Consider the following 23394-nt stretch of genomic DNA (forward strand, 5'->3'; position numbering starts at 1 on the left):
GTCAGAAGCAACATGAAAGCATGGGTCTGTCCTGTCGTAAAAAGTGTAAGGACACACTTTGGCCATCTTAGAACTAGTTTTTTTAAAACAGCACATCATACATGGGTATTGTTGCTGACCATGTATAGTGTATACATCTATTAAAGTCTGCTCAAGTGGCCTCCACAGTTGCCATACTTCAGAGTACCTTTGGGATGTGGTGCATCGAGAGATTCGCATCGTGAATGTACAGCCGACAAATGAGCAGCAACTGCGTGATGCTGTCATATCAGCATGGACCAACATCTCTGAGGAATGTTTGAGCACCTGGTTGAATCTATGTCACGAAGACCGAAAAAGTCGGTCCAACCCAATACTAGCAAGATTTAGCAAGATCAAAATGAAGTAGCAGTGGGCGTACATGTGTTTTTTTCACAGAAGGATTACAATTTCGCTTTTTTCTCTTTTAACAGTATGATATCTCATTATAAAACAAAAAGAAGAAGAAGAAGTAGAAGAAATAGCTCAAGGCTTACTGACTGTTTCCTATTCTTTTTCTAGAATAGAATGACGGCAGCTGCTTTTGCGGTCAAAAGCATGAATGTCATTTCTTGTTAGTTGAAGGTGAGACTCTTTCTGTTAATTCCAGAGAGGGCTAAATAATTCTCACATCACTGTGCTCTAAAACCCCTCTCCCAGTATTTATATTTCATTACATACATTTAATCTGTGATGGGAAGCATATCAGATAGATTAGATAAATGCACAAAGATGTAGTAATTTTCCAGAAAAGAAAGGTTGAGATCGGTGTTTGCTCATCTGCTTTTTAAGGCCCGTTGTTCCTCAGCGGAGCCAACTTGATGATGTTACAAGAGCTAAGTGAGCTGTTAAAACTGTCCCTCATCCTCTCTCCAGTGTACACAGCCTATCACTGTGCCAGCTGCTCAGACATGCTGTGAGTTGTCTCACAAACACCGGTGTCCCCTGTGAAAACTCAGTGAAAATCTCTACCACTCTTCAGTTAGTGCTAAAATTTAAGGATTTGGCAAAAAAGTCAAGAAACACAATACTGACAAGCAGCCTAAAACAAAGGAAGGACATTTATACCTCTAAGATTATTATGCACAGCAGCTGATTTGATAAATGTGCTTGTGTCACACAATAAAACCACATGTAATTATGCTTCGTCCCATTCAGAAACATCCATCATCGCCTCTTGTGAAGCGCCTTTTTACCCCTTACCCAGGGGTTTGTGAACACATTACCTCAAGAACAAGCTGACGTAGGATTTTCAAATTAATACCATAGGTGCTACTAAAACGAGTTCAAATCTCTGTGACTTCGACCTCAAGTTTTCCGAAACTCTTGTGAATGCACACACACACGCATCAGGGGAAGCTTAGAGTTCGATATCTTACCCAAGGATACTTCAGCATGAGGAGAAGGAGTTGAGAACTGATCGATCTTATTTTCCAATTGCTACACAACTCACTCTGCCAACTCAGCTACCGCCACCCTTAAAATGCATCGCCCGGGAATCGAACCCAGCTCGCAAGAATGGGAATCTTGCATGATACCACTACACCAGCGATGCTCGTGATGCACCAACCTTAAAGACTCCTTAAGGTAGATGTGAGGTCTGTGCAAGTGTCAGCTCTGAATTTCAGAGTTCTCATAAACAGAATCTATGGCTATCACACACACAGACACGTTACCAAGACTATAAAATGTCAGCAGATGTTTCCAGGTGTAGCGTGCCAGTTAACCTCAGCGAGGCACACAATTTAGATCCCCTCTCTGCCCCCTGCAGCACTAAAAGACTCCAAACTTCCCTGCGTCACTTTCCGGCTCGCGTTTTTCTCTCACTGCATTTCTGTCTGCCCTTTTCATTGTTCACCAAAGGTCACAGAAGTGTCTCATTATTATCATGTGATGTTTTACTTGAAGACTGAAGACTGAAAGGTCACAAGCCTTGTTCACAAATAAAACATAGCAAGAGGCCTCCTGACCAAAATAGTGTACATATAACAATTATTGCTGTGTGTGTGTGTTGGTTAAAAATAAGAAAACAGACTGATCTCGAGAGGAAGATAAGCAGTGTAATGTAAAAACAGAATTTTCTTCTTTGTTCTTAAAGCACAGGCTTTTTGCAGCAAACTACAAAAGTCACAGAAGTCAAACTGCAACTTGCACCAAGAGGGGGGCTGTTATTTTATTTTTACAACGCTAACACTTTAATGCATCACCAGGGGGCTTCTGTTAAATGTCCTTCTCTCTCCAGGAAACCCTTAAAATCCCTACGATGAATCTCGCCTTCCATTGTCTGATTAAAACTAAAACAAATATCCAGATGCAGAAAATCCTATGTTGAGTGAATTTTATGACACTTAGAACTCTTGAACTTCTACTTTTAAATATGAGGATTGTTTTGTTTTGTTTTTAACTTTTTTAAATGTTTTTTTTTTCACATGCAATTAAAACATCAAAACTTTTTTTTCTCCACAGTTTCTCATGTGCGACGTGAGGCAGGAGCCGGCGATGTCTCCTGGGCCACGTAGAAGGGTTACATCACGTCTGTGCTGCCGAAAGAGTCCAGCAAGTTACTTCTCCCTCTCTCTCTTTAATGCTCTCCAGACAATCAGATTCATTATTACATGTTATGGGATGTGTTCTGATGGTGTTCTGTTTGAAGTGGCCATGAAAAAGCCTTTTAAGAACCGTGCAGACTACGTGGGTGGTGCTGTCTGCATGACTCACTTCTACATACATCAGGGCAAAGAAGCGATGGGCTTTAAGAAGCATTTCATTACATAAAACTAAAAGCTAAAACTTCAAATGATGCATGCTAGTTGATTTATGACTCGGAAATATTAAAAACAAATGTGAAAAGAAACTCGTAAAACTCATCTTGATGTGCATTTTGCCCTGCTCGCGGGCTTCCAGGAGCTGCTAACCTTTAGACTGATTGCTTTCTTACATTTGACAGATTGCACTGAAGGTTTGGGTTACAATCATAGGTACAGGCTGATGGTAGTAGCTGCTTTAAAAAAAAAAACTACTTCAGAGCAAAAGGGCTGTCAAATCTCAAGGAAATAAGTGTGACTAATTACACAAGGTTTAGTTCTTTAGTCTCATCTGATTAATTCTTAAAACTTCTGTCCGCTCACAAAAAAAGTCTCTCTACTTTATGTCGCATCAAAGCACTTTGAGAGATAATAAAACCAAATATATTTTTTTAAATGTCACGAAGGTTTTAGAAGTAATAAAAGAGTCTTTTCTGAATATTTTTGCAGTTTCGGCTGTGTAATTCTGAGCAATCCTACCACCCTTCCACACACCATTAATGAAGCTATAACATACCCATAACCTCAGACTGTATGTGACATGGTAGTGACGGGATTTTGATATAAAGTTAACGTTGCTTCATTTTGATCCAGCATTTAACCTGCTTTGCAGTTTGTGATGTGTCCACTCCCTGTATACGTCTTTTCTCCCTGTTCCCCTTTCTTAAGAACCGCGTCTTGACTGAGACTGTTTCAGATGAGACAGGTCTCGTGTCTGGATTTTTTCTTAACAACGTGACTTTCATCTGCTGTAGATGTTTTTTTCCTCCACTTTCCCATTTTTTGCCTATTAACGTTTTTGGAAATCACCTTGCTGTTGCAAAAGTAATATTTTGTGCCTTTTAAATTGTGTTATTTTTTGCTTTTATAGCTCAAACTAAATAAAATTAGGGGGGAAATGTGTTTTTCTGACAGGCTGCTAGTAACAAAGTGCTTAAATATACAATTTAAATGGGTTTTATCTGTTATGTGTAGACACAACACTGATTAACCCTTGAGTTAGGTGCCTTTTTATGCTTAAATGATTCATAGGTCAGTTTTAAGTGGCTTAGCAATCATCCAAAATGAGGGGGAAAGCGGCCAGTGTCCAAAAAAGAACTATTTCTCAAGACCACCATAAAAGTTACAAGAAAGTCAGGCTCCTTGGAAGCAAAATATAAAGAAATGACTCCAGACTTTTCTGCAGCACTGTATCTTAAATAAGAATGCTAACATGCTTTTTTTCATGAATGCTTTTTATTGATATTAATATTTGTGCATTTATAATTACAGTAAAAAAATGAAAAAAAGAAAACATTTCTCTTGAAAGAGTGACAGCAACTATGGCAGTTTTCCCTTACGCCTATTAGATCTACTGATGTCAAAAGGAATAGCATTACATATACTGTACATTCGCTACTTTTGTACATCCATTGCCATGAGTCACACAAAGCGTATATTAAGCTGCAGGAACCAAGTACAGCATAGTTAAAAACAGGAAATGTGCTACAGCGTTTTTATAAAATTACGCATTTCCTTTCGACAGTAATTCTCTACACACAGCAGCAAGTACATTTTTATACTCATCAGTAATCAAAGATAACAACACCTTAGACTTTCAGTAAGCCTGAGACATCCTGATAAGAGAAGAGTGGAAGATTTTGCTCCAACAGAAATAATATGCAATATACATACACAAACGTATCTGATAGCTAAATGTGAAATTTTACATTTCATGAACTGTTTGCTCCAGATATTAAATTCTCTAACAATAAAAATGCCCCGGTGAGCTCTAACAGTGCTTACGGTGCCCACGATCTCTCACATCCCGTCTTCCTCTAATCTAAACAATTTGCTGCTGCTTTTCAAAAAAAGCTACTGACACACATAATTATAACAATAATCAAACCTATGTTAATTGCCTGCAATCATTCATATAGTAAAATAAAAGTTTATACAGTGACACGTGTATAAATGTGTTGGAAACTCGTGAATATGGTAAGTACAGAATTTACCGACAAATTTTCAGAGTACTGCGTATAATCAGGGCTACGATGACCTGAAAAAGTCCACTTAATAAAGATGCAAAGTGCGATTAATAAGCATTCAACTACAGCATCCTCTGTACAAAAAAGCATGTGATGAAAGATATGTAAGGTATTTTATGTTAGCAGAAAATAGCAAGCAGTGCAGTGTATCAGGAGCAAATGCTTAGCAGGTAAAATATGACATGATAAAGGAAGTATTACAGCATCACCTCACTACATGGCTGTAGAAGCAAACAAACCGAGATCCACAGAGGTACGACTGCGTAACCTATACAATGTGACCTTCACTTATTTCCATTTTCGCACTCAGCTCCTCCGATGAGTTGCATGGATAATAATGACTCCTGCATTAGTTACTACTCTCAATCCTATTTTCGCATGTTTAACTGCCATCAGATGGCAGCACTGCCATATCACTGCAAACCACAAGGTCGGCTTGCTTTTAGAAACACTGGTACATTCCCTTCTGGCTGCTAAATGAAAAAAACAGCACATTTATAAACAGAAATAACATGTTTGCTGCCATGGTTGTGCACTATTAAGCTCTAATTAGAAATGATGCCTCCTCGACTTGAGAGACTGCCTCCTCTTCCTCTTCCTGTGGCACTGCTCTCTTCTTTCTGGCCAGGGGAAACCACTCTCAGTGGTCCTGTAAGCCTCGTCGTACTCATCGCTGTCTGAATCCACCTCAGCCATGGGGAAGACTCTGCCAGGGAAAACTTCCTTCAGGTTGGAGGTGAAGAAGGCCTCGAGGCTGCGGCCTGCTTGGGCCACCTCAGAGTCAGGCTGCAATGGGGGGGGGGGGGAAATGCCATTACACTAATTATAGTGAAGTAGTGACCAGTGTCGATGTCGAGACTGATAAATCGTATATACACAGAAACAAGCAGAATTTAGATTTTTAACTTACGTAATTGAACTTTGCACAGTTGTGGAACATGAGATACATGTCGGCCACAAACTCATCGGGCGAGCTGTAACACTGGGTATTCCCCTTGCTGAGCTTGGCCCTGATCACAGACAGGTCCATTGGCCTCTTGATGATCTGGTAGTAATGGCGTGCCTGTGTGAGAAAGCAGTGGCGTTTAAGACTCTTATATTATCCACCCAGCCACTTTAGTTCTCTAAAACCAATTCCAATTTAATTATCTCAGGAGCACTCTGCTCTTCAAAATGCATCACATTAATGTTGCATGAGCTCCATTATGTATCATTGTGACAGACGTGCTTCTACCTGTGCACAGGGGGCATGCTTGCATTGCAGTCTTAAACTAAGTTAGATACTCAAGACCCATGTTACCTTTGATAGCATATGGTAACATGGAGGTAACCTGTTTCTCTGTTGAAGTTTTGTTTATGGGTTACAAAACAGCTTAAACACAATGCACAATGAAATGTTGCATAAACAGATAAGTGTAAGCTAATTTAGGCATGAATGGCAATTATAGGATGCCTCAAATATCATATAAAATGAGCTTTGTAAATACTTTATGAAGAAGAAAATGCATTCAGCACAATTTTAAGGTCCTAAGGACTCGCTCACTTTGGCAAAAACTGAATGTGAGCAGAGCTGTGTTACATATAAAACCCATGAGGGAAACTTTAGACTGGTAGTAAAACTCTTAACTACTATGTGTCTGTAAGTATAATGAAAACATAAATATATTCTACAAAAACAAATTAACTTTACTGTAAGAACATGTTGATTAGCTTACAAGTGGACTGACGGGCTCTTGGAATGGCGCACTCAGGATGTTACTGAGGATCAGAAGTGTCAGCCGCTCACATTTCTGCAAAGATTCAACCAAACATGAATGAAAACTGGTGTGACAGAAAGAGAAGGATCACAGTTAAAGAAAAACTAAAAAAAACATTAGTCATTATCACATACATTTTTTATAGCCATTTTGATATGTTAAATTACGTAACCATTGGTTAGTCATGATATTTATGGAGATTTTTTTAACATTTGGATGAACCCCCTCAGGTGATATGAGTGACCGCTGTGTTACCCTCTATAACACACTAAATTGACTGCTGTAAATAAGTTTGTTCTTATGAATTGACCTACTTTCTGGTCACATGGCGATAGCACATTTGCTGATGCGTTTTCTCCAGAAGCTCTCTCATTGTCACCGTTGTATTCGACATCTGGCTGTAGAACATCTCTGCACAGGGTGCACACCCAGTCACCTCTGAATGAGGGAAGACACATTAGGTTAGCAATACCAGCTTTATGTAAACTGTTTAACAGGAGGTGTGAGGATTGTGCTGAAATTTCATGTGAGCTTACGAGGGGAAGGTCGGCAAAGGGGGGATGTGGCAAGAGAGGTGGAAGACTTTTGGACAACGATCGCAGCACAGCAGGTCTCCTCCGATCAGACAAACGGCACAAAAATCCTCACTCTCCAACTCTGTGCCGTCTTGCTCAGTCTGGACTTCCTCTGTGTCTCCGGGAGCAACGGGATTTGCAATCAGGAGCGGCCTCTGACCTGGACTGATCTCATCCAGGTCAGAGCGAAGCGGTTGCGGGTCATCCGTGGTCAGCTCGGGTTCAGAGTCTACATCGAGCTCAGATGCCACGGAGCCCTGAGACTCTGGAGGCTGATCGGAGATGACGTCAGAATCAGTCTCGCCGTGAAAAGTGGGGTCGTATTCAGGCTGGATATCGGACTCCGTTTCAGCATCACCTGATTCTGTATCTGCATCCAACCCTCGGCCGTCTGGTCCCGCATCTGATTCTGGATCTGCCTCATACTCCAGACTTGGCTCTGAGTCGCCACACAGCCCCATCTCTCCAGACTTCTGCTCAGCTAGACACTCCAGTTCAGCCTCAGATGAAGACGGTGCATTCGGGTCAGAATCTGGTGATGCATCTGAGTCAAGCTGTGGGTCTAAATCAGCCTGAGAGATGACTGCTTCCTCTGAGACTGACCTGGGATCAGAGTCAGAATCCAGATCCAGTTCATAGAAACTTGGTGCCACATATTCAGAGTCAGCGGAGGGCAGTGTGGATTCTTTATGAGGAACAGGTACCCCTATGTTGCTGTCGCTGCAGTCTGACTGTGCGGTGGACTCATTACAAGTTTGTCGCTGTGGTGCTGCAAGCACGCGGGTGGCCCCACTAGTCTCAGATTCTCCTGTTATTCCCTGTGTTTACAAGAGAAGAGAAAGGAAGGGATTTTTTTTCATATTATAGTTTAATCTCTTAAAACCCTCATGCATAAATACTACAGAGGACAGCAGCTAGCCAGGGTCATCCTAAATTACCCCTAAAGCTTACTAGCCAACACACTTTTTTATGGTTTGTTTATTCCATGCCATAACCAAGTAAACAAATGAAATAAATGGTGTGGTGACAGCTAATTATATGCCTGGTATTGTGCTTTTAAAACACCTCCCTTCTTGTTCTGTATGAAACAAATGCACCAAACCTGGGGCATTACATCCTGCCAGGTTTTCTGCTGAGGGAGGGTTTCGCTCTTATCCGTCCCGCTGGCAGGTAGAGGGTCACTCTGTCTTCGTCCGTGCGGTGGGAGCTGAGACACAAGTATTTTGAGACGCTCGAGGCAAACCACTGGAACCCTGGGCCTTGCTGAGTCGTTCTGAACGTCACTATTAATTTAGAGGGATGTAAAAATAGGTTAACAATCTGTTTTCATGATTTGTGCATGGACTGATCTTTCATTTTTTTTAAAGACAATACGTACCTGCTGTGGCTGTTACTTGAGAAGCTGCATTCCTTGTTGGCATCAAAACCAATCTCTTCATTTACATAAGTGATGGGGTGATCTAAAAAGTACAAAGAAAGTCAAGCAGTTGAAAATGTGTTTATTTTTTTTAATTGACTATGTAAGAAAAAAATCTCAGAGTGTTTTCAACCACCTGGCTCTGTCTTATAGGACATTAAAGGAGGTTCAGTTGAAGTTTCCTTGGCCACACAGAGCACCCCATCTGATGCTCTCCTCTGTCTGGGATCCAGCACGTAATACTGAAATCAAAATAAGCATTAAGTAAAACTCTTTTAGTCACTAACTCCAGCAGCAAAATACGCAGTTAAACCAAATAACGGCTTGAAAGGATCCTGCAGGTTTCTACAAGCATGCCATTTCTCAAATGACAGACACTGTCAAAAATGATTGGAAAAACGGGCTCCTCATTCCCTCGCTTATCTCCTGAGAAAACTGTTCAACTAAACGCCTCACAGATTTTATTATTTTTTCCTTTTTTACAAGAGTACTGCACAGATTTAGTATCGCACTCTCTGTCAGACGTTGAGAATTTAACTATTAAAACTGATTTAGCAGAACCATCGTTTTGTATTCTTTCTCCCTCGCTCATTTTCATTCTTCCACCTTATCAAATTGAGCACCTCCAATATATGCATAGCACCAGATCAGAGGTGTGGGTGCGCCGTGCCACGAGCAGCTGATTTCGCCTAAGCTGCTAGGCTCAAGCAGAGATGAGAAGTGGGCTTTACACGTGCACGGGTGTGCTAAGCTCACGTCTTTCTAACTCTGCATTCCTTCTATTCTGCTCTTTCTGCACCTCCAGAAGGCTTTGGTCTTTCTTCACGTGGCAGATGAATTCTTAAAAGCGCTTGAAAAACAGCAACCTAGTGACAACTGAGCATCTCAGTCCATCGATGCAAAGTGGATCTTGGTATTGTTTTCTCCTCTAGTTAGTTTTGTAGTTACAGTTTTTATTGTGGAACTGTGTATCACCAGAGATGACAGTGCTGAACACACATGTGGCGAGTGCACCTCCTAACTGTGATCAGTCCTATTCTTTCTGTCAGCTCAGCCTCCCCACGTGCAATCATATTCTGGTGCGGGGTTACCTTATTTGCAGCTCCCGCTTCTAGGCTACGAGCCCATCCTGTGGGCCTTTCGGCGTAAGGGCTGGCGGACGGGGCTGCCAGTTCTGTCGGGATGCTCTGGGAGCGCCTCTTCCTCCTCGAACACACCGAGCCAGGGCTCAGCCTGCTGCTCTGCTGCACATCAGATACACACTCGTGGGCTGTCACTGACACCTCCAGGGATGTGGATCTCTGTCAAAAAACATAAATATATACACACACACAACTGAGCTGGGGTTTCAAGCAGCATTGCATGCACAGGTGCACCTGTTCATGCCATTAAAAACTGAAAGGAGACAAAAAAAATGTGGATGGACACACACGGGCACACACCAAATGAACAAAAACATCACTCAGAGCCTATTCAGGGAACACCTCAATCCTTACAAACATGTTGAATATATTAGTGTTATTGTTGGAGCAATGAAAGCTTTGGATATCACACCAATTATCATATGTAAATTCAACCCGAGAGCTACAGTGTGGCCCTTTGATTAAGCCACCACTCTCACAGTTTCTCTCATATATTACAGTTTACCTGATCCAAGTCTTCCAAAAGGCTTTTTTAAACACTTCGGTTTGTGTCTCTTTTTCCGGTACACCATCACACATTTTCAGGCCAGGCTCACACCAAGCACATGCTCCTTAGTATCATGCGATTAAAACACTCACCTGATCTATGCCCCCTGGGAAACGTATGCAGGATTCAGGCTGTAGAGGAAAATAGACTATAATCCTTCTCTCTGGAATCACGGAGGGGTATGGGAATTTATCTCGGTGCAAACCAGAGCTAAAAAACTGGCAGCTCGCACTATTCCCTCAGCGACTCATTAATGACAGGTTAAGTACACAAATGACTGTGCCCAAGTGGCTTTATATCACTTTCAGATGCTGTGACTTGAAAATGTAAAAATAACATATCTTTGTGGTAGTAATCACCCATCTTGAGAATTTTTAAAGAAGGGCGATTATGCAGCTGCTAAAACCTCTGGCATCTCGAGTGATTATGATGAACAGCGAGCTCCTGGATTTAAGCATGCATTGAAGTGCTCGGCTATAATTGTCAGTGCAGCTCTTTTGTTTTCCCATCATCCCTTCTTTTTGAAAGCAAGAGCAGCTTTCTGTTGCGCCATCTGTTTTTGAGGCTAGCTGTCAGCTGTGGGAAGTGATCGTTCTGGCATTAATATAAAGTGTTGCTTTTGGTTTCAATTGTTAATGGATATTAATTAAAACTGAATGCCGCCTCAAACGCTCCAACACTCGTCTACATGTCAATATTTTAAAAATATACAATAGCCCTTTCAAAACGCGTAAATCGTGGCTCTCCGAGCTTTTCATTCGACTTAAACGTCCCGTCATTAAGCAATTTCTAATGCAGGCTTTGGTGCCTTTGTGTAAGCAAGTGTTTGAACGTCTTTGTTTTCACAGGAAATAGGCTTGACCAAACAGTAGCGGGTTCTGAGAGGCACATATAAACAGCTTTGTGTGGTTTACCATAGCAGGGTTAAAAACTTCGCTTGAGCCTCTAGAAACTTTGCAGAACCACGTGTGAAGTGAAAAACCGAAGGCTGAGGTGCACAAAAATCCCACCGCATGGCTCGCTTTGATCTGAGGGCCAACTGTCAAACAATGTTCGCAACTTTGCTGCTTTTAAGACGCTTTATGAAGCTGGATTTAAGCAGAATTTTGTTGTTACAACGAGGAGCGTACACGAATATATGTGTATATAAAACGCTATTTTTAGCTGGTCGGTTATTCTCAAAGTGTCGCCATGTTTGATTTGGCAGATTTTTATGCTGGTCGCCCTTCCTGACACGACAGCAAAGAGATTTCTGTTTCATTTGTATAATCTTTTGCTTTTGCTTTAGCACGCATTTTTTGTTTGTTGTCTTCTTCATCTTGTTTTTTTTAATATACTGTAGCTTCAACTCTTTTTTTAATGCATGTGCATATGGGTATGTATTATATTGCAATATCCTCTGTTGGTGAGGTTCCATTTTTAGCTTAATTTCTCACCCTGGCATCTCTGTGGTCTCTGACGGTCAGTGCAGAGTTGGTCCTCTGCTGCTCTTTTCTCACACCTGTTAAACACAGCAGCAGCTGCTGCTGTTGCTGCTGTTGGACAGGACTCTGCACCCTCCTGCCCTGCTGTAGCTCTTGATCCAACATCTCCCTCCTTTCAGCCACCGCTATTTGTCCACAGGTCTCCTCCACACGATGCGTTTCCACCCGGCTCTCTTCACTCATCGGATCCCTTTCCAGAACAGTGTAGCTGACCTCCTGTTGCAGAGATCTGCTGGTCGATAGCTTCCCCCGACGCCGGCTTGGTCTCCCACGCTCTGCACTTAGCCGGGCCTGGGTATTTGGAAGAACATCTTTGCGGTGTTGATGATGAGAAAGATAGGACTTAGACTGAGAATGTGGTTGTGAGTCAGCAGCTTGTGGCTGAGATGCAGATGCTCGGCTGCGGCTGAGCTGATTGTGCCTTCTGTTTGGGACAGGTGATGCAGGGGGAGGACGCTGCAAGGAACTCTCCTGGTCCCAGAACCTCTGGATCTGCTGGTTCTGGTGCTGGGAAGCAGAAATATGAGCCGGCTGAGCACAGCTGGAGTTATAAAGTGTGGTGTCCAGCTGGCTTTTGTCCAGACTGGGAAGATCTGGCTGCGAATGAATGCCATGAAGGCAGCACATCTGAGGCTCACAGCAGGCTTGGTACCCACAGCCCGGCTCTCGTCCTCTGTGAAACACTGGTGGCAGAGTCAAGCAGGTAATGGGCTGGGGTCTCATAATACTGGAGCAGGCCAACCCTGGGGGATAAGCGCAGTTTCCCCCCTCAACAGTCAGCTGACCTGCAGAGTAACAGAGTCACAGTGAGAGCTCGGTTTCAGAGATAGTACTTCACATGTCATGCATCAAAATAATGCTGATTAATTATCACACAGATATACATGGTTACGGTTCCTTTTGTGTCTACTTAACACCTTTTTTTCTTTTTTTTGAGTGAGGAGGTTTCTCCTAGAAAAACATGTTCTTAAAAGTCTTCTTGCATTAACGTATTGATTTTTACCTAAACAGGAAATTTGTTTCGTCCAGTAACTGGCATCCCAGTTGAATTTTATCTTCACAGGACTCCAAGAATCTGAGTGGTGTGAAGCCTCAAGGAGCTGCTGCATCTGGAGTGAAATCTGCAGGAAAGGAAATATGAAAAAGATGAAAGATCAGTTTTATTCCTTTAGGGTCAAATCACAACAACGGCCACCTCAAGGCACTTTATATTGTAAAGACCATTTTGATAGCGAGGAAACCCCAACAATCAGACAACCCGCTATGGGCAAGAACTCGGCGACAGTGGGAAGAAAAAACTCCCTTTTAACAGGAAGAAAATTCCAGCATATATTTGTAGATGATTACGCATTTCCTTTGTTCCTTTCACTAAAAATATGTCATTCAGTTTTTTATAATAAACTAAATCAACACAAGGGACAACAAATGCTTGTTAAAGTGGACTTCATATAAAGGTTTTTATCATAGGGCAAGAGGTGGAGTACACTCAAGACAGATTTCCAGTTGATTCACATCCATGAGCTGTCTGATTTAGAGGTACCAGTTAACCCAAAGAGCATGCTTTTGGACTGGGACAAATGCAAAAAAGTGATGCGGTGGGCAGCTTGAGGTCCACGCACAAGGCCCCAAGCTGCCCACTACACCACTGCATCACAAAAGAGTCAGTGGACAGATGTGTCTCCATACAAATCAGGAGACTAGAAAGACAAATGGATGTAACTTAAGTTTAAAAGAACACTTAAGTGATTTGGTTTGGACTTCCACAAAGAGACCTTCCATCCATGGGCGAATCTCCCAAAACAGTGGATCCTGCACTGCTTATCATGCAGCTTTTCTATTTTTAAACCCCACCTAACGGGTAAATGTCAAACTCCAGGCTGCCAGTACAGAGCACACGGAGCCTTCTTTCTTTCTCATGCTGAACTAAAGCCAGCAACACAACTTCAGCAATTTTCTCAGGCTGCTCCTTCAAAAACACAGAGGGCATTGTACAGCACAACGGTTTTCACAGACCGAGCAGTAATCTCTAGCAAACTGACCTTCACAAGTACAATTGGAGTTCCCCTTTAAATGTAAATGTGTGGCTACTTTTTCAAAGATGATAAAAAGAGACTTCACACTTGTTGTTCTACTTTGCAAGAAATTAATTATCACCTCTCTCACAGGACCGGACTTTGTGTGTGTGTGTGTGTGTGTGTGTGTGTGCGTGTGCGTGTGCGTGTGTGGGACGACGTCTGTTAACTGTCTCATATGCATACCAGAGCTCTGCTGAAGAGCACCGGGCTTGTGCAGTGATGGGTCATGGCCCAGGTGATGAACTTCTGAATATGGTCCAGCTGGCCACATATCTCTATTGCCCCTTGCAGCTGGTCCTCCAGACGCTGCTGGAAGCCCTCTGCAATCTTCTGTAGAAAATAAAAAAACAAATGTAAACATGAAGTTTTGTGTACTTACTTGCAGAAGGCAAGCCTTGTGCTTGGACTGCGGGTTAATCAACAGACAGCTTTTGACAGATGTAGGTGCTGGGATGTTGGTTTAAGCAGCTGCGACAGCTTATCACGAGCCAGCGACAGCATCGTGGCAGTTACAGATTCTTTGCGTATAGATTCGTGGCCGGCGAGATGATTAGATGGAAAGAGAAAGTAATTACCTCCAGTTGCTCTATTAATAGGTTGGCTCGTTTGTTAAGCTCGTTCATCATAATCATCTTTGCCATTTTAATCTGGTTCTCTGCCTTCCTGTGTGTAATCTTCACTCCGTGAAGCCTGGAAAGACAGAAAGGGGGCAAATGTCTCAGTCCCTCCCTAACCCACCATTTGTGGCCAAAGTTGCTCAGAAATTGGACTTTAATGACAGTGTGGGTGAAAACCAACCTCTCCTCTATTTGTTTAGCGCTGTTCTCCACTGCAGACCTCTTCTCCTCCACCTGAACCATCAGACTCTCAAACAGCCACTGCTGATCCTGTAGGGCCTTTCCGATCTGCACCACCCTAAACACATGAGAGACCACAGCATCCACCAGGCAGAAAGTTCACTAATTTATTCTTTGAGCATGACGAACACCAGAATTGATTTTGTTTCCCCCGAGGACAAGGCATTATGCAGGTGACCTTCGCGGCACCTCCTGCTTTCTAACATCACAGAAAACAAAAAGGTATGAATACTTAATGAATGTTAGGCTGGCCAAGGGTAGTGTATGCAGATATAGATGATAAAACTGACAAGGCAGTTAAAGAGTGTTACTGCTCACAGGAAGTTTTTTTTAACCTGTGGTTAGCCCTTCTCTGCAGTGTCCTTGTGCTGTGCATTTGAGGACTGACCTGTGGTTTTTGTGGGAGGACAGGTGACAGCTGCTACAGCACAGAAGGTCACATGACTCGCAAAAAAGCTCCAAGGGCTCCTGTCTGTGAGAGTGGCACATGAGGAGGGACCAAGGATACGACCCCGGGCCTGAACGACATACAGAGAGGGGAGGGAGGGAGAGGGGGACAGAGCAGCAGTCAACAGGCAGTTCACAGTCAGGCCCACAGCACACAGCATTAAAGTAAACGCATTAGAAGAAAAGAAAGACTTGCAGTGTCATCAGCCTGTTTGCTCAAAGTTTGCTCAAATGGCATGCAGGATCACATGACAGCCTCTAACTGTCTTCTTGATAAGTTATGCACACTTTTCATTATTCCAAAGTGTCTTTTAATGTCATCAGTATAGGACAGATATGCTGATGTGAAATACTTAAAGAGCTACAAATCCTTAGAAGTCGCCTCTAAAGTGCCATGCTGACCAGACCAAGCCTCGGTTCTTTAAGTTGTTTATTCTCCTGCTAGCTAATGGTCTGAATGTAAATTCTACTTGTACCTTTTACCTGGATTCTTTTATTTTTTTCAAAGTTGAAAATAAAAGTCAGTCAGTGCACTTACTGTTGCATTAAACATACTTGAAAAGAAACTGAAGAAAACTGTTACCAGGGTTGTTGACAAGCATTATTAAAGCTGACCTAGCGCTACACTTTAACACCAAAATAATGACAGCATACAGTTGTGGCACCCGAAGGAAGCTGAGGTTGCAATGGTATGTGTTAAAGAGTGCTTAGTGACAAAGATGTCAGTGTTTCAGCTGCTGTCCAACTGGCTTTTGAAGTACCATTAGCCACAACACACCTCTAATACACACACTCTAAAGTGCTTCTCACCTGTATCTCTCTCTATATACAAGAAGCTTTTTGGCGCACAGAAAATCCATCTAACATTAGCTGGATAATGCTAATAAACGTACCCTACTGCTCTCTGCTGGCCGGCTCACCTCAGCCAACCCCCCTCCTGCCTGCAGATCATCAGAGATCTCTGTGGTAGAGAGCTGAGCATCACCTTGTGTGCATCAGCCTGATCTGACTGACCACATCCTGTCTATCAGCGCTGTCACACGGTTTTTCTCACAAGTACACAAACCAAACGCTAACCCTCCCACATCACAATAATGCTGTCTGGAACGTGCTCATTATGATTTGACAACTTGTGCAAAAGCAGCTGGCAACAAAGCTGCCAAACATACGCGATGGGCTTAAAATAGCAAAACACTAATATTAGCAAAAATGAAATCATCCGAGCACTGAGACACGTGTTAAAGACAGGTGCATAAAAATACATGCAGCTATCATGCATTAATCATTGCAAAGAGATACCAGCCCTGCTAACTATATAATAATGTGTCATACAAGTCTGTAAAGCGAGCAAATCAAACTAATGTCTTGCCTTGTCCAGTAGGAGGCAGGGAGCTGGAGCCCCTCTGGTGCAGTTCTGGGAACTGGGTGGCACTGGGCCTCTGTTGCTGGTGTGATTCCATGTACTGGGAAGTGTTGGGGGTTCTCAGATGCTGGTGCACATCTGTGCACTGGTAACACAACCACTTGTTGCAGAGCGTACACAGACTCTGTGCAAGAGTCGGCTCTGTGCACTCTGAGCAGCTCTGAAAGAGAAACTTTGCCTTAAGTCAAACAACGAATACACAAACACATGACAATGTGTTAAAAAGATGGGGTGGCACATGTCAGAAAAATTTGTGCTGCTACTTCATTTCGGGTGGAATCACACTTTAAGGAACTGTTATGCGTTTGCATGCTTCAAATGAGAGTCTTCAGAGAGTCTTTGTAGAGCGACTCGTGTGGATAAATCTAAGTAACCAACCAAGAGTTTATCTAACACAATAAAATATCTAACACTGAAACCTAAAAAAGCTGGTTTTCATCAATAAAATGTTCAAATGCTCTCTCTTGTTTACATCATCTTTAGTTTCAAAATAAAAGCACAGAAGCTATAAGAACAAAGCACTTTCACTTTTATTAATTTATCCTTGCCGAGACATTTGTCATCTATCGTTGATCCTGCCTAATTTTGGAGCTGTGAACAGCACCTCTGGGATAAAATCCGCTTTTGAAACTCTGTTTAGTCCAGAGACAACAGTAGCAGTATTCCAAACATCTAACAAGACTTTTGGGTTGAGAAGAGGACAACACAAACATAAGAAACATGCCAGCTTTATACAGAAAGTGCACGGTGCATAAAGTGCCACATGAAAGAAATATAATTTCCTGTTGTGTCAAAAAAGAAATTAAAGATAGGAAACAAGATGCAAAAATGCGACAACTTACCTTCTCCATTTCCGTGCTTTGCGAGGGGATGTGTTGCCTTCTCAGCGGGAGGGAGTGAAGAGGAGAGAGAGAGAGAGAACTGCCTGACGCCTCAGCAGCAGAAACACTGAAGCTTCTACCTGAGGCAGGAAGCAGTGTGCACCGAGAGGTGGCCCCAGAGGAGGCGGCTTACATGACAGGCTCACTGTGCTCTCCTCCCCCAGTTCATCCAAGTGTAGGACCCCTCACTGCAGACGAGGAGAGAAGTGTCATGTTCATATTCATTCACTGCTCGCTGGTGCAGCCAACAAAAAAAAAAGGGAGGGAAAATCTAATCCTTTTTCTTAAATAAGCCTGTGCATAATAATTGGGAATTAGGGAGATAACATAATTATTTTTTGTAGGGCAAAATATCCCCGGAAGCCTTTCCAAATTAAAGGAAGGAAGACCAAGTGACCTACAATGAGCAGGGAAGGAGAAATTGTAATGCAAGCACCTTTAGGTTCTTTGCAGCATGCAGGATTAGGTGATGCAAGGCTGAGGTTTTGTCAGGCTAAGTTGAGCTGGGCTAGGATGGGCCAGCTGTGGCCTTCTTCCCTTCGTCAGCACGAGGAAGGGACAAGTCCCAGAGGGGCTCCACTCTAACGTAGCTCACGGAAACGGGGTCAGGCTCTGATGGGACTAGGATACACTCCTGCTATTCCTTCTAAAACTACAAAATCAATCAGGACGTTAAAATGAACACAGCAGTGTACAATGAAAGTAAAGAGGTACAGATGTGAACACAGAAAAGATAAATATAAATATAACACTTGCATGTCCTTCAAAGATACAGTTGCAAGATAGTGTAAAAGCCGAGAAACGAAACCAAAGAAGAGGTTACAGCTTAAACCAACCAAAACTTAAAATAGTCCACGTCAAATACCCAGAAGCTTTGAATTAAACCAATGTGGCATCTGGACCTATGAGAAAATCTGCCTAACAACAACCCTTTACAGCCTGACCTAAAAATCTGACAACTTTCTCATCCTTGGATACTTCAGCGGGGGAGCTCAGAGCAATCCCATTCCCCATTGTGAACTCAAAGACCCAATTTGAAACACAATTAGCCAGTCGTAGTGCACCCTGTGTCTCGTTCACTCAGCTCTGTAGCATTTTCAAACTGCGCACTCGCTTTCTCTGCAACCTGCACAGCGTTTATCGCTCACGTTGAAACCTCCCGCCAGCTTCCCTGCTCTGCTAAGCTGGCACTAGATACGCATACCATCTCCGGAGACGTCACAATTATAGAAACCTGCGCTATGATCTCTCCCTTGAAAGCACCTCCCAAGTAACATCTATTAACACTGAGGTGATGAGGTCACAGAGAAAGCGGGATTATCTTCAACCACTCTGAAATTATCATGCTATTTTACTATTCCTCCCCTCAAACAACTCACTGTTACCAAATCCATGAAAAGGAAAGAAACGTCTTCACATTTCACTCACCAGATATTAATCAAATGGAAAGTCTTCCTTCAGGAAAGGCATCACATGTGACAAAAACATCCCGACCTTCTTACTCAATTTAATTTAAAGATAGAAACAAGTCTTAAAAACATATTTTCCATATCATGTTTATCTTTTGAATGTGGGGTAGTTGAACCGGTATAGCTGATAGGCTATAAAATAACATAACATTAATTTTCAGTATTATTTATTTTAAAGGGGCGTTTATAATTTTTTTGTCACCAGGGGGCGGAATTAGCAGGCAGACGAACAACTCTCACATATTGCTCTTTAAAGCTGCAATGGCTACCTCCTTAATAAATTACTTTCCACATATGCCAACAACACAATTTAATATTCAATTTAATATTACTGACATCGGTTCAGCCTCAGCATGAAAGCCATAAATCCAAAAACACTGAACTAGCAAAAGACTCATAAAGCTGCACAGTAAAAATTCCCAGTTAGTCATTACACTGGCAATACTGTTGATATTATGGGTAGTCTGTAATTAAGTGTTCTGTGCAAAACTCCTGAACCACCCCTCAAGGGGTGAACCTGTGTTGTGTTTACATAACAGGCAACTTAGCAAAGAACCAACAAGGTGATTCTCAAACAGCTATTAGCCGAAAAATTGGCAAAAACCATAAAATCTACAGTAGATGAACAGTATCTGAAAGTCATGTCCTTAAGAAACAGGAAAATATCCAGCAAAGCGAAGCCTCGTCAGAAATGAGCTCAGTGGAAGCATGTCATTTTTAAGAAAGGAAAACAGGGAGAAAAGACTGAGGTATACCAAATTATACAAAATTGTGCTGAAAATCAGTGGCAACAGGTCTTATGGAGTGATGAAATTTGAAATTTATAGTCCAAATACTGTCAATAGGCATAGCGGAAATCAAGAGAGACATACTACAGTGAGTGTCTACAGCCATCTGTAAAACACAGTGGAGGCTCTGTCAGATTTGATGGGATTACGAATGCAGAAAAGTACCATCAGATTTTGATCCACCGTGCAGTACCATCTGATACATGTGTTTCAATAAATCATTGCACCTATTTTCCATTTTCCCACCAAAATATAAAGAAATGAAGGGTAGCTTGAGAATTTTGCACAGCACGATAGGTTAACCACTGCATTTCATTTATAGTAGTACATGCTACAACATTAATATATAATAATATATATATGCAAAACCTAAAACAATATTTTATTGCAATTTGTTAGCTAAGAGGGTTGCAGCTACTCTGCAACACTAAGGATGCTGGGAGCTGCGGTCCTCTGGTAGGTTTCTTAAAAAGGAATAACACTAAGTGGGTGTAGTAGTCAAATGCTGATTTGGATTTACATTAAACTACATTTCTTTACATTGAAGCAAAAGAAAACATTTGAAATGAAACTTCACTGAAAAAAGTATAATATTAGTATAATATTCATAGCAAAACTTACAGAATAGGTGGAGCTCAATTCACGCAATAAATAAGAGGGAAAACATATCAAGAAGTTCATCACAGCGGGTGGCCTTGAACACGAAATTGGCCTATATGAAATCCAGCGCCGTGCAGGAGTTATTTTATGTGAGTCAAGTCACAGCACATGTCACAAACTAAACAAACAAAAAGTTTCTGCACACCACTAAGTCATGGGATGTATAATTATGAAAGAATCTATTTTTACCCTCTTTATCTTATCGAGGCGTTAAAAAATTAGCTTTAGCTTAATAATAAATACAAGTTCATCAAATTATTGCAATGAATATCTGTTTAGTGTTTAGGCTACATTATGACTGAACTGTAAACAATATAAAACAGCACATCCGTATCTGAATATCACACCACCCCTCGTGGGAAACTTACATTAAGTGTGAACAGTAATGTGTAGTTTTTGTATTGGCCCACTGCATAAGGCTGTGGGAATTCGGGATTTCCTGTGATTTTCCTTCTGGCGTATTACGCGTTCGGCTACCTGTTCCATCTGTTTATTGATGTGCTGTCAGTACCTTATTAAAGCTTCTTCAAATAACCACCACGAGCACGTCAGAGACATCGCAGAGTACCTGCCCCTTCATCCACAGCCTGCCTCTGCATCAGCAGCCAGCGCATCACTGAGCGTGATATTATTTTTTAGAAAGTGCGCATGAGATTCCGCCCCTATCATGGCATCATGGTGCAATCCACAACACAGAGAAGGACAGCACGCAAACACAAAGTCAGCACACGGATACTTTCCACTATTTAAGCATCTACAAACTGTGCCTGTGTACAAATTAAATCCCCTCACGAAGCGCACGGCTCGTGCAAAACATCCTGTCAGGTAAACATGAGTGTGCGCGCGTGTGAGGATGTCACAGTGTTGTTTTTGGTCCGGAGGAAACGAGACTGTCTGCCGAGAAACTCCGCTTCTGTCAGCCTGCCCATCACATCTTGTGCCCTGCGTCTGCACAAAGAGAGTTTTTCCTTTCTTTTTCTTTTTTTTCTTTTACCTTGACCCGAGCATCTCCGAGTGTTGATCCCCCCCATCGGATGTCGCTCTTTGGCCCGGACAAAATTTTGGAGATTCCAAGTCTCGCAGTTAATCGTGAGATTTTATAGTCCTGCAATACTTCTGACGTTTCTCAAGGCTGAAGTGTGACACTTGGCGAGAAGACTGCAAGTTTACAATCAGAGCCTATCGTCACTGAGCGATACAAAATCTTAACGTGTAATACCTTTCGAAACTTAAATGCAAAATTATGTATTTTAAACACGTGGTTACAAAATTACAAACAACTCAACAACGTGACCAAAATTTAGAACTCCACATTTTTCTGAAAACGGGAATCATGTATCAATTTCTGAGTAAAAAAAAAAGTGCCATAGTGATAAAATATTACGCATTTGATCGCCGAGTTATTACTGCAGCATCATTTCACCTGTTAAATTTCGGAGATTAGCTAAAATACATAGTTTAATTGTGTTTGGTCTCTAAAGCGTTTTGTAATTATGTTTTTTAAATTATGTTTAGATGCTTGCTTGATCAAGCAAGCATCTGAAAATCATAGATGACTTTAGTGCCTGACTAAATGTACAGAAATTCAGCGGACATGTGAATGGTCCATTTAAAATCTCAACACTCAAATCAAACATCAACATCAATAGCATGTATAACTTTAAAAGTGTCATTTAGTTAAAATAAAATAAAGATATGGGATACTTTATTATTAAAGCAGTGAAAACATTCAAAGATTTCTTTTTTAAATCAGTCAAGCGAGTGAAGCCGTCGTTCATAATGGTCACAAATAGAACATTAAAACATTTTCTTAGACATATTAACGAAGTAGCAGGTAAATATTCCCAATTTAAGGCCCTCACTCTACACACTCATCCTTTCCTGATCTTGAATTATTGATACTATAATCTGCAGGACCAGTTTTAATGCAGCCACTTGGCCAGTTTACCCCATTTGCCCTGCTGCTGTGTAGCAGCACATATCCGCACAAGTCCACAAGTTAAAGTACAGCCATAATTTTAGCAGTATGTTGGTGGTTTTAGGAGCTTACATTTACTTAATTTTTAAATTAGATACTTTTTGAGTATGTCTTTATGCCACTGTAGCTGCAATCAATTTTAAAGGGAATTATTGCACTTTTTACTTTTTTCCTAAACATATTTCAGATGAATATAAAAAAAAATCTGTTTAAAAATAAAAATATGTTTAAATAACAGAGCCACCAACATAAGAGTTGGATTCAGCTGCGACATTTAACTTCCTGTCACCCTTTGTTGTTACATGAAGATATTTCGGGTTTCATTCTGTTTATTAAGTGTTGCATGCTGTGTTAAGCAGCTTTGACTTTATTGTGCTGCGCTGCAAAAGAAAACCAATATCCTCATATGAGGAGATGCTTCTTCTTCTTTCTTTTTTTCGTAAACTTCCTGTTCAAAGAGGAAGTTTGGTTTACATACTGAGGTTCTAATCACAAATAACTAGAAGAAATCAAAATACAATCTCAGGTCACAGGAAGTTAAAGTGGTGAGACACTGTAATGTCAGGTGGACTGGGGGATTGTAAAACTCTCAGTTATTACATCTATGAATGATAATATTCCACAGTAAAATATTAAATACTAGTACTTGTGTGTGTTTACTACATTCTGAAAGCATAATTGTAGGTTCACTGTTATTATAACTTGATTTCACAACTTTTGCTCAAGCAAAAAAATTCTTCTTCTCAGTTCTTTATCCGAAAGTCTCTGCACGACCACTTCACATCAAATGTCACTCTTAACTGCGATAAAGACACTGGCAGGAGAAAAGCACCATGGCACCTGGAATCAACAGCGAGCCGCTCAGTTAGGAGAGCTAATAACAGCGTGGCAGCGACAGCCACCGGAGTGATGTGCACAGACGTAATTAGGTTACCAGCAGCATGTGGTAGCCGGTGTTAGACTACTGCGCCTTTTGGGATCTCACCAACCTAATGCACAGCTTTGGGAGCGGCTGTCATTGAGATGTCAGCGGTAAAAGGAGGTG

The 23394-nt window shown here is 41.7% G+C and overlaps 1 protein-coding gene and 1 non-coding gene across 5 annotated transcripts; both read right to left on the bottom strand.

Moving 5' to 3' along the window:
* Positions 1-1502: 1502 nt before the first annotated feature.
* Positions 1503-1573, bottom strand: trnag-ccc. The gene has a single exon. It is a non-coding gene; the product is annotated as a tRNA-Gly (tRNA).
* Positions 1574-4039: 2466 nt separating this feature from the next.
* On the bottom strand, positions 4040-21576 carry trim66 (tripartite motif containing 66). 4 transcript variants are annotated; one of them, XM_031748703.2, is made up of 19 exons: positions 21366-21576; positions 17891-18106; positions 17416-17642; positions 16520-16733; positions 15092-15221; positions 14645-14761; positions 14422-14536; positions 14030-14176; positions 12775-12892; positions 11724-12556; positions 9690-9899; positions 8735-8840; positions 8560-8641; positions 8284-8464; positions 7143-7999; positions 6921-7044; positions 6565-6639; positions 5760-5912; positions 4040-5635 (listed from the first exon to the last, which is right to left on the bottom strand). In XM_031748703.2, the coding sequence occupies exons 3-19, from the start codon at positions 17422-17424 to the stop codon at positions 5399-5401; spliced, it is 3708 nt and encodes a 1235-aa protein (XP_031604563.2). In that variant the 5' UTR covers positions 17425-17642; positions 17891-18106; positions 21366-21576; the 3' UTR covers positions 4040-5398. The 4 variants fall into 4 exon arrangements, with proteins under 4 accessions (XP_031604563.2, XP_039466351.1, XP_031604564.2 ...); XM_039610417.1 differs by having other exon boundaries at positions 20333-21576; XM_031748704.2 differs by lacking the exon at positions 17891-18106.
* Positions 21577-23394: the final 1818 nt, after the last annotated feature.

This window comes from Oreochromis aureus, linkage group 1 (assembly GCF_013358895.1).
Source record: "Oreochromis aureus strain Israel breed Guangdong linkage group 1, ZZ_aureus, whole genome shotgun sequence".
Classification (NCBI taxonomy): domain Eukaryota; kingdom Metazoa; phylum Chordata; class Actinopteri; order Cichliformes; family Cichlidae; genus Oreochromis; species Oreochromis aureus.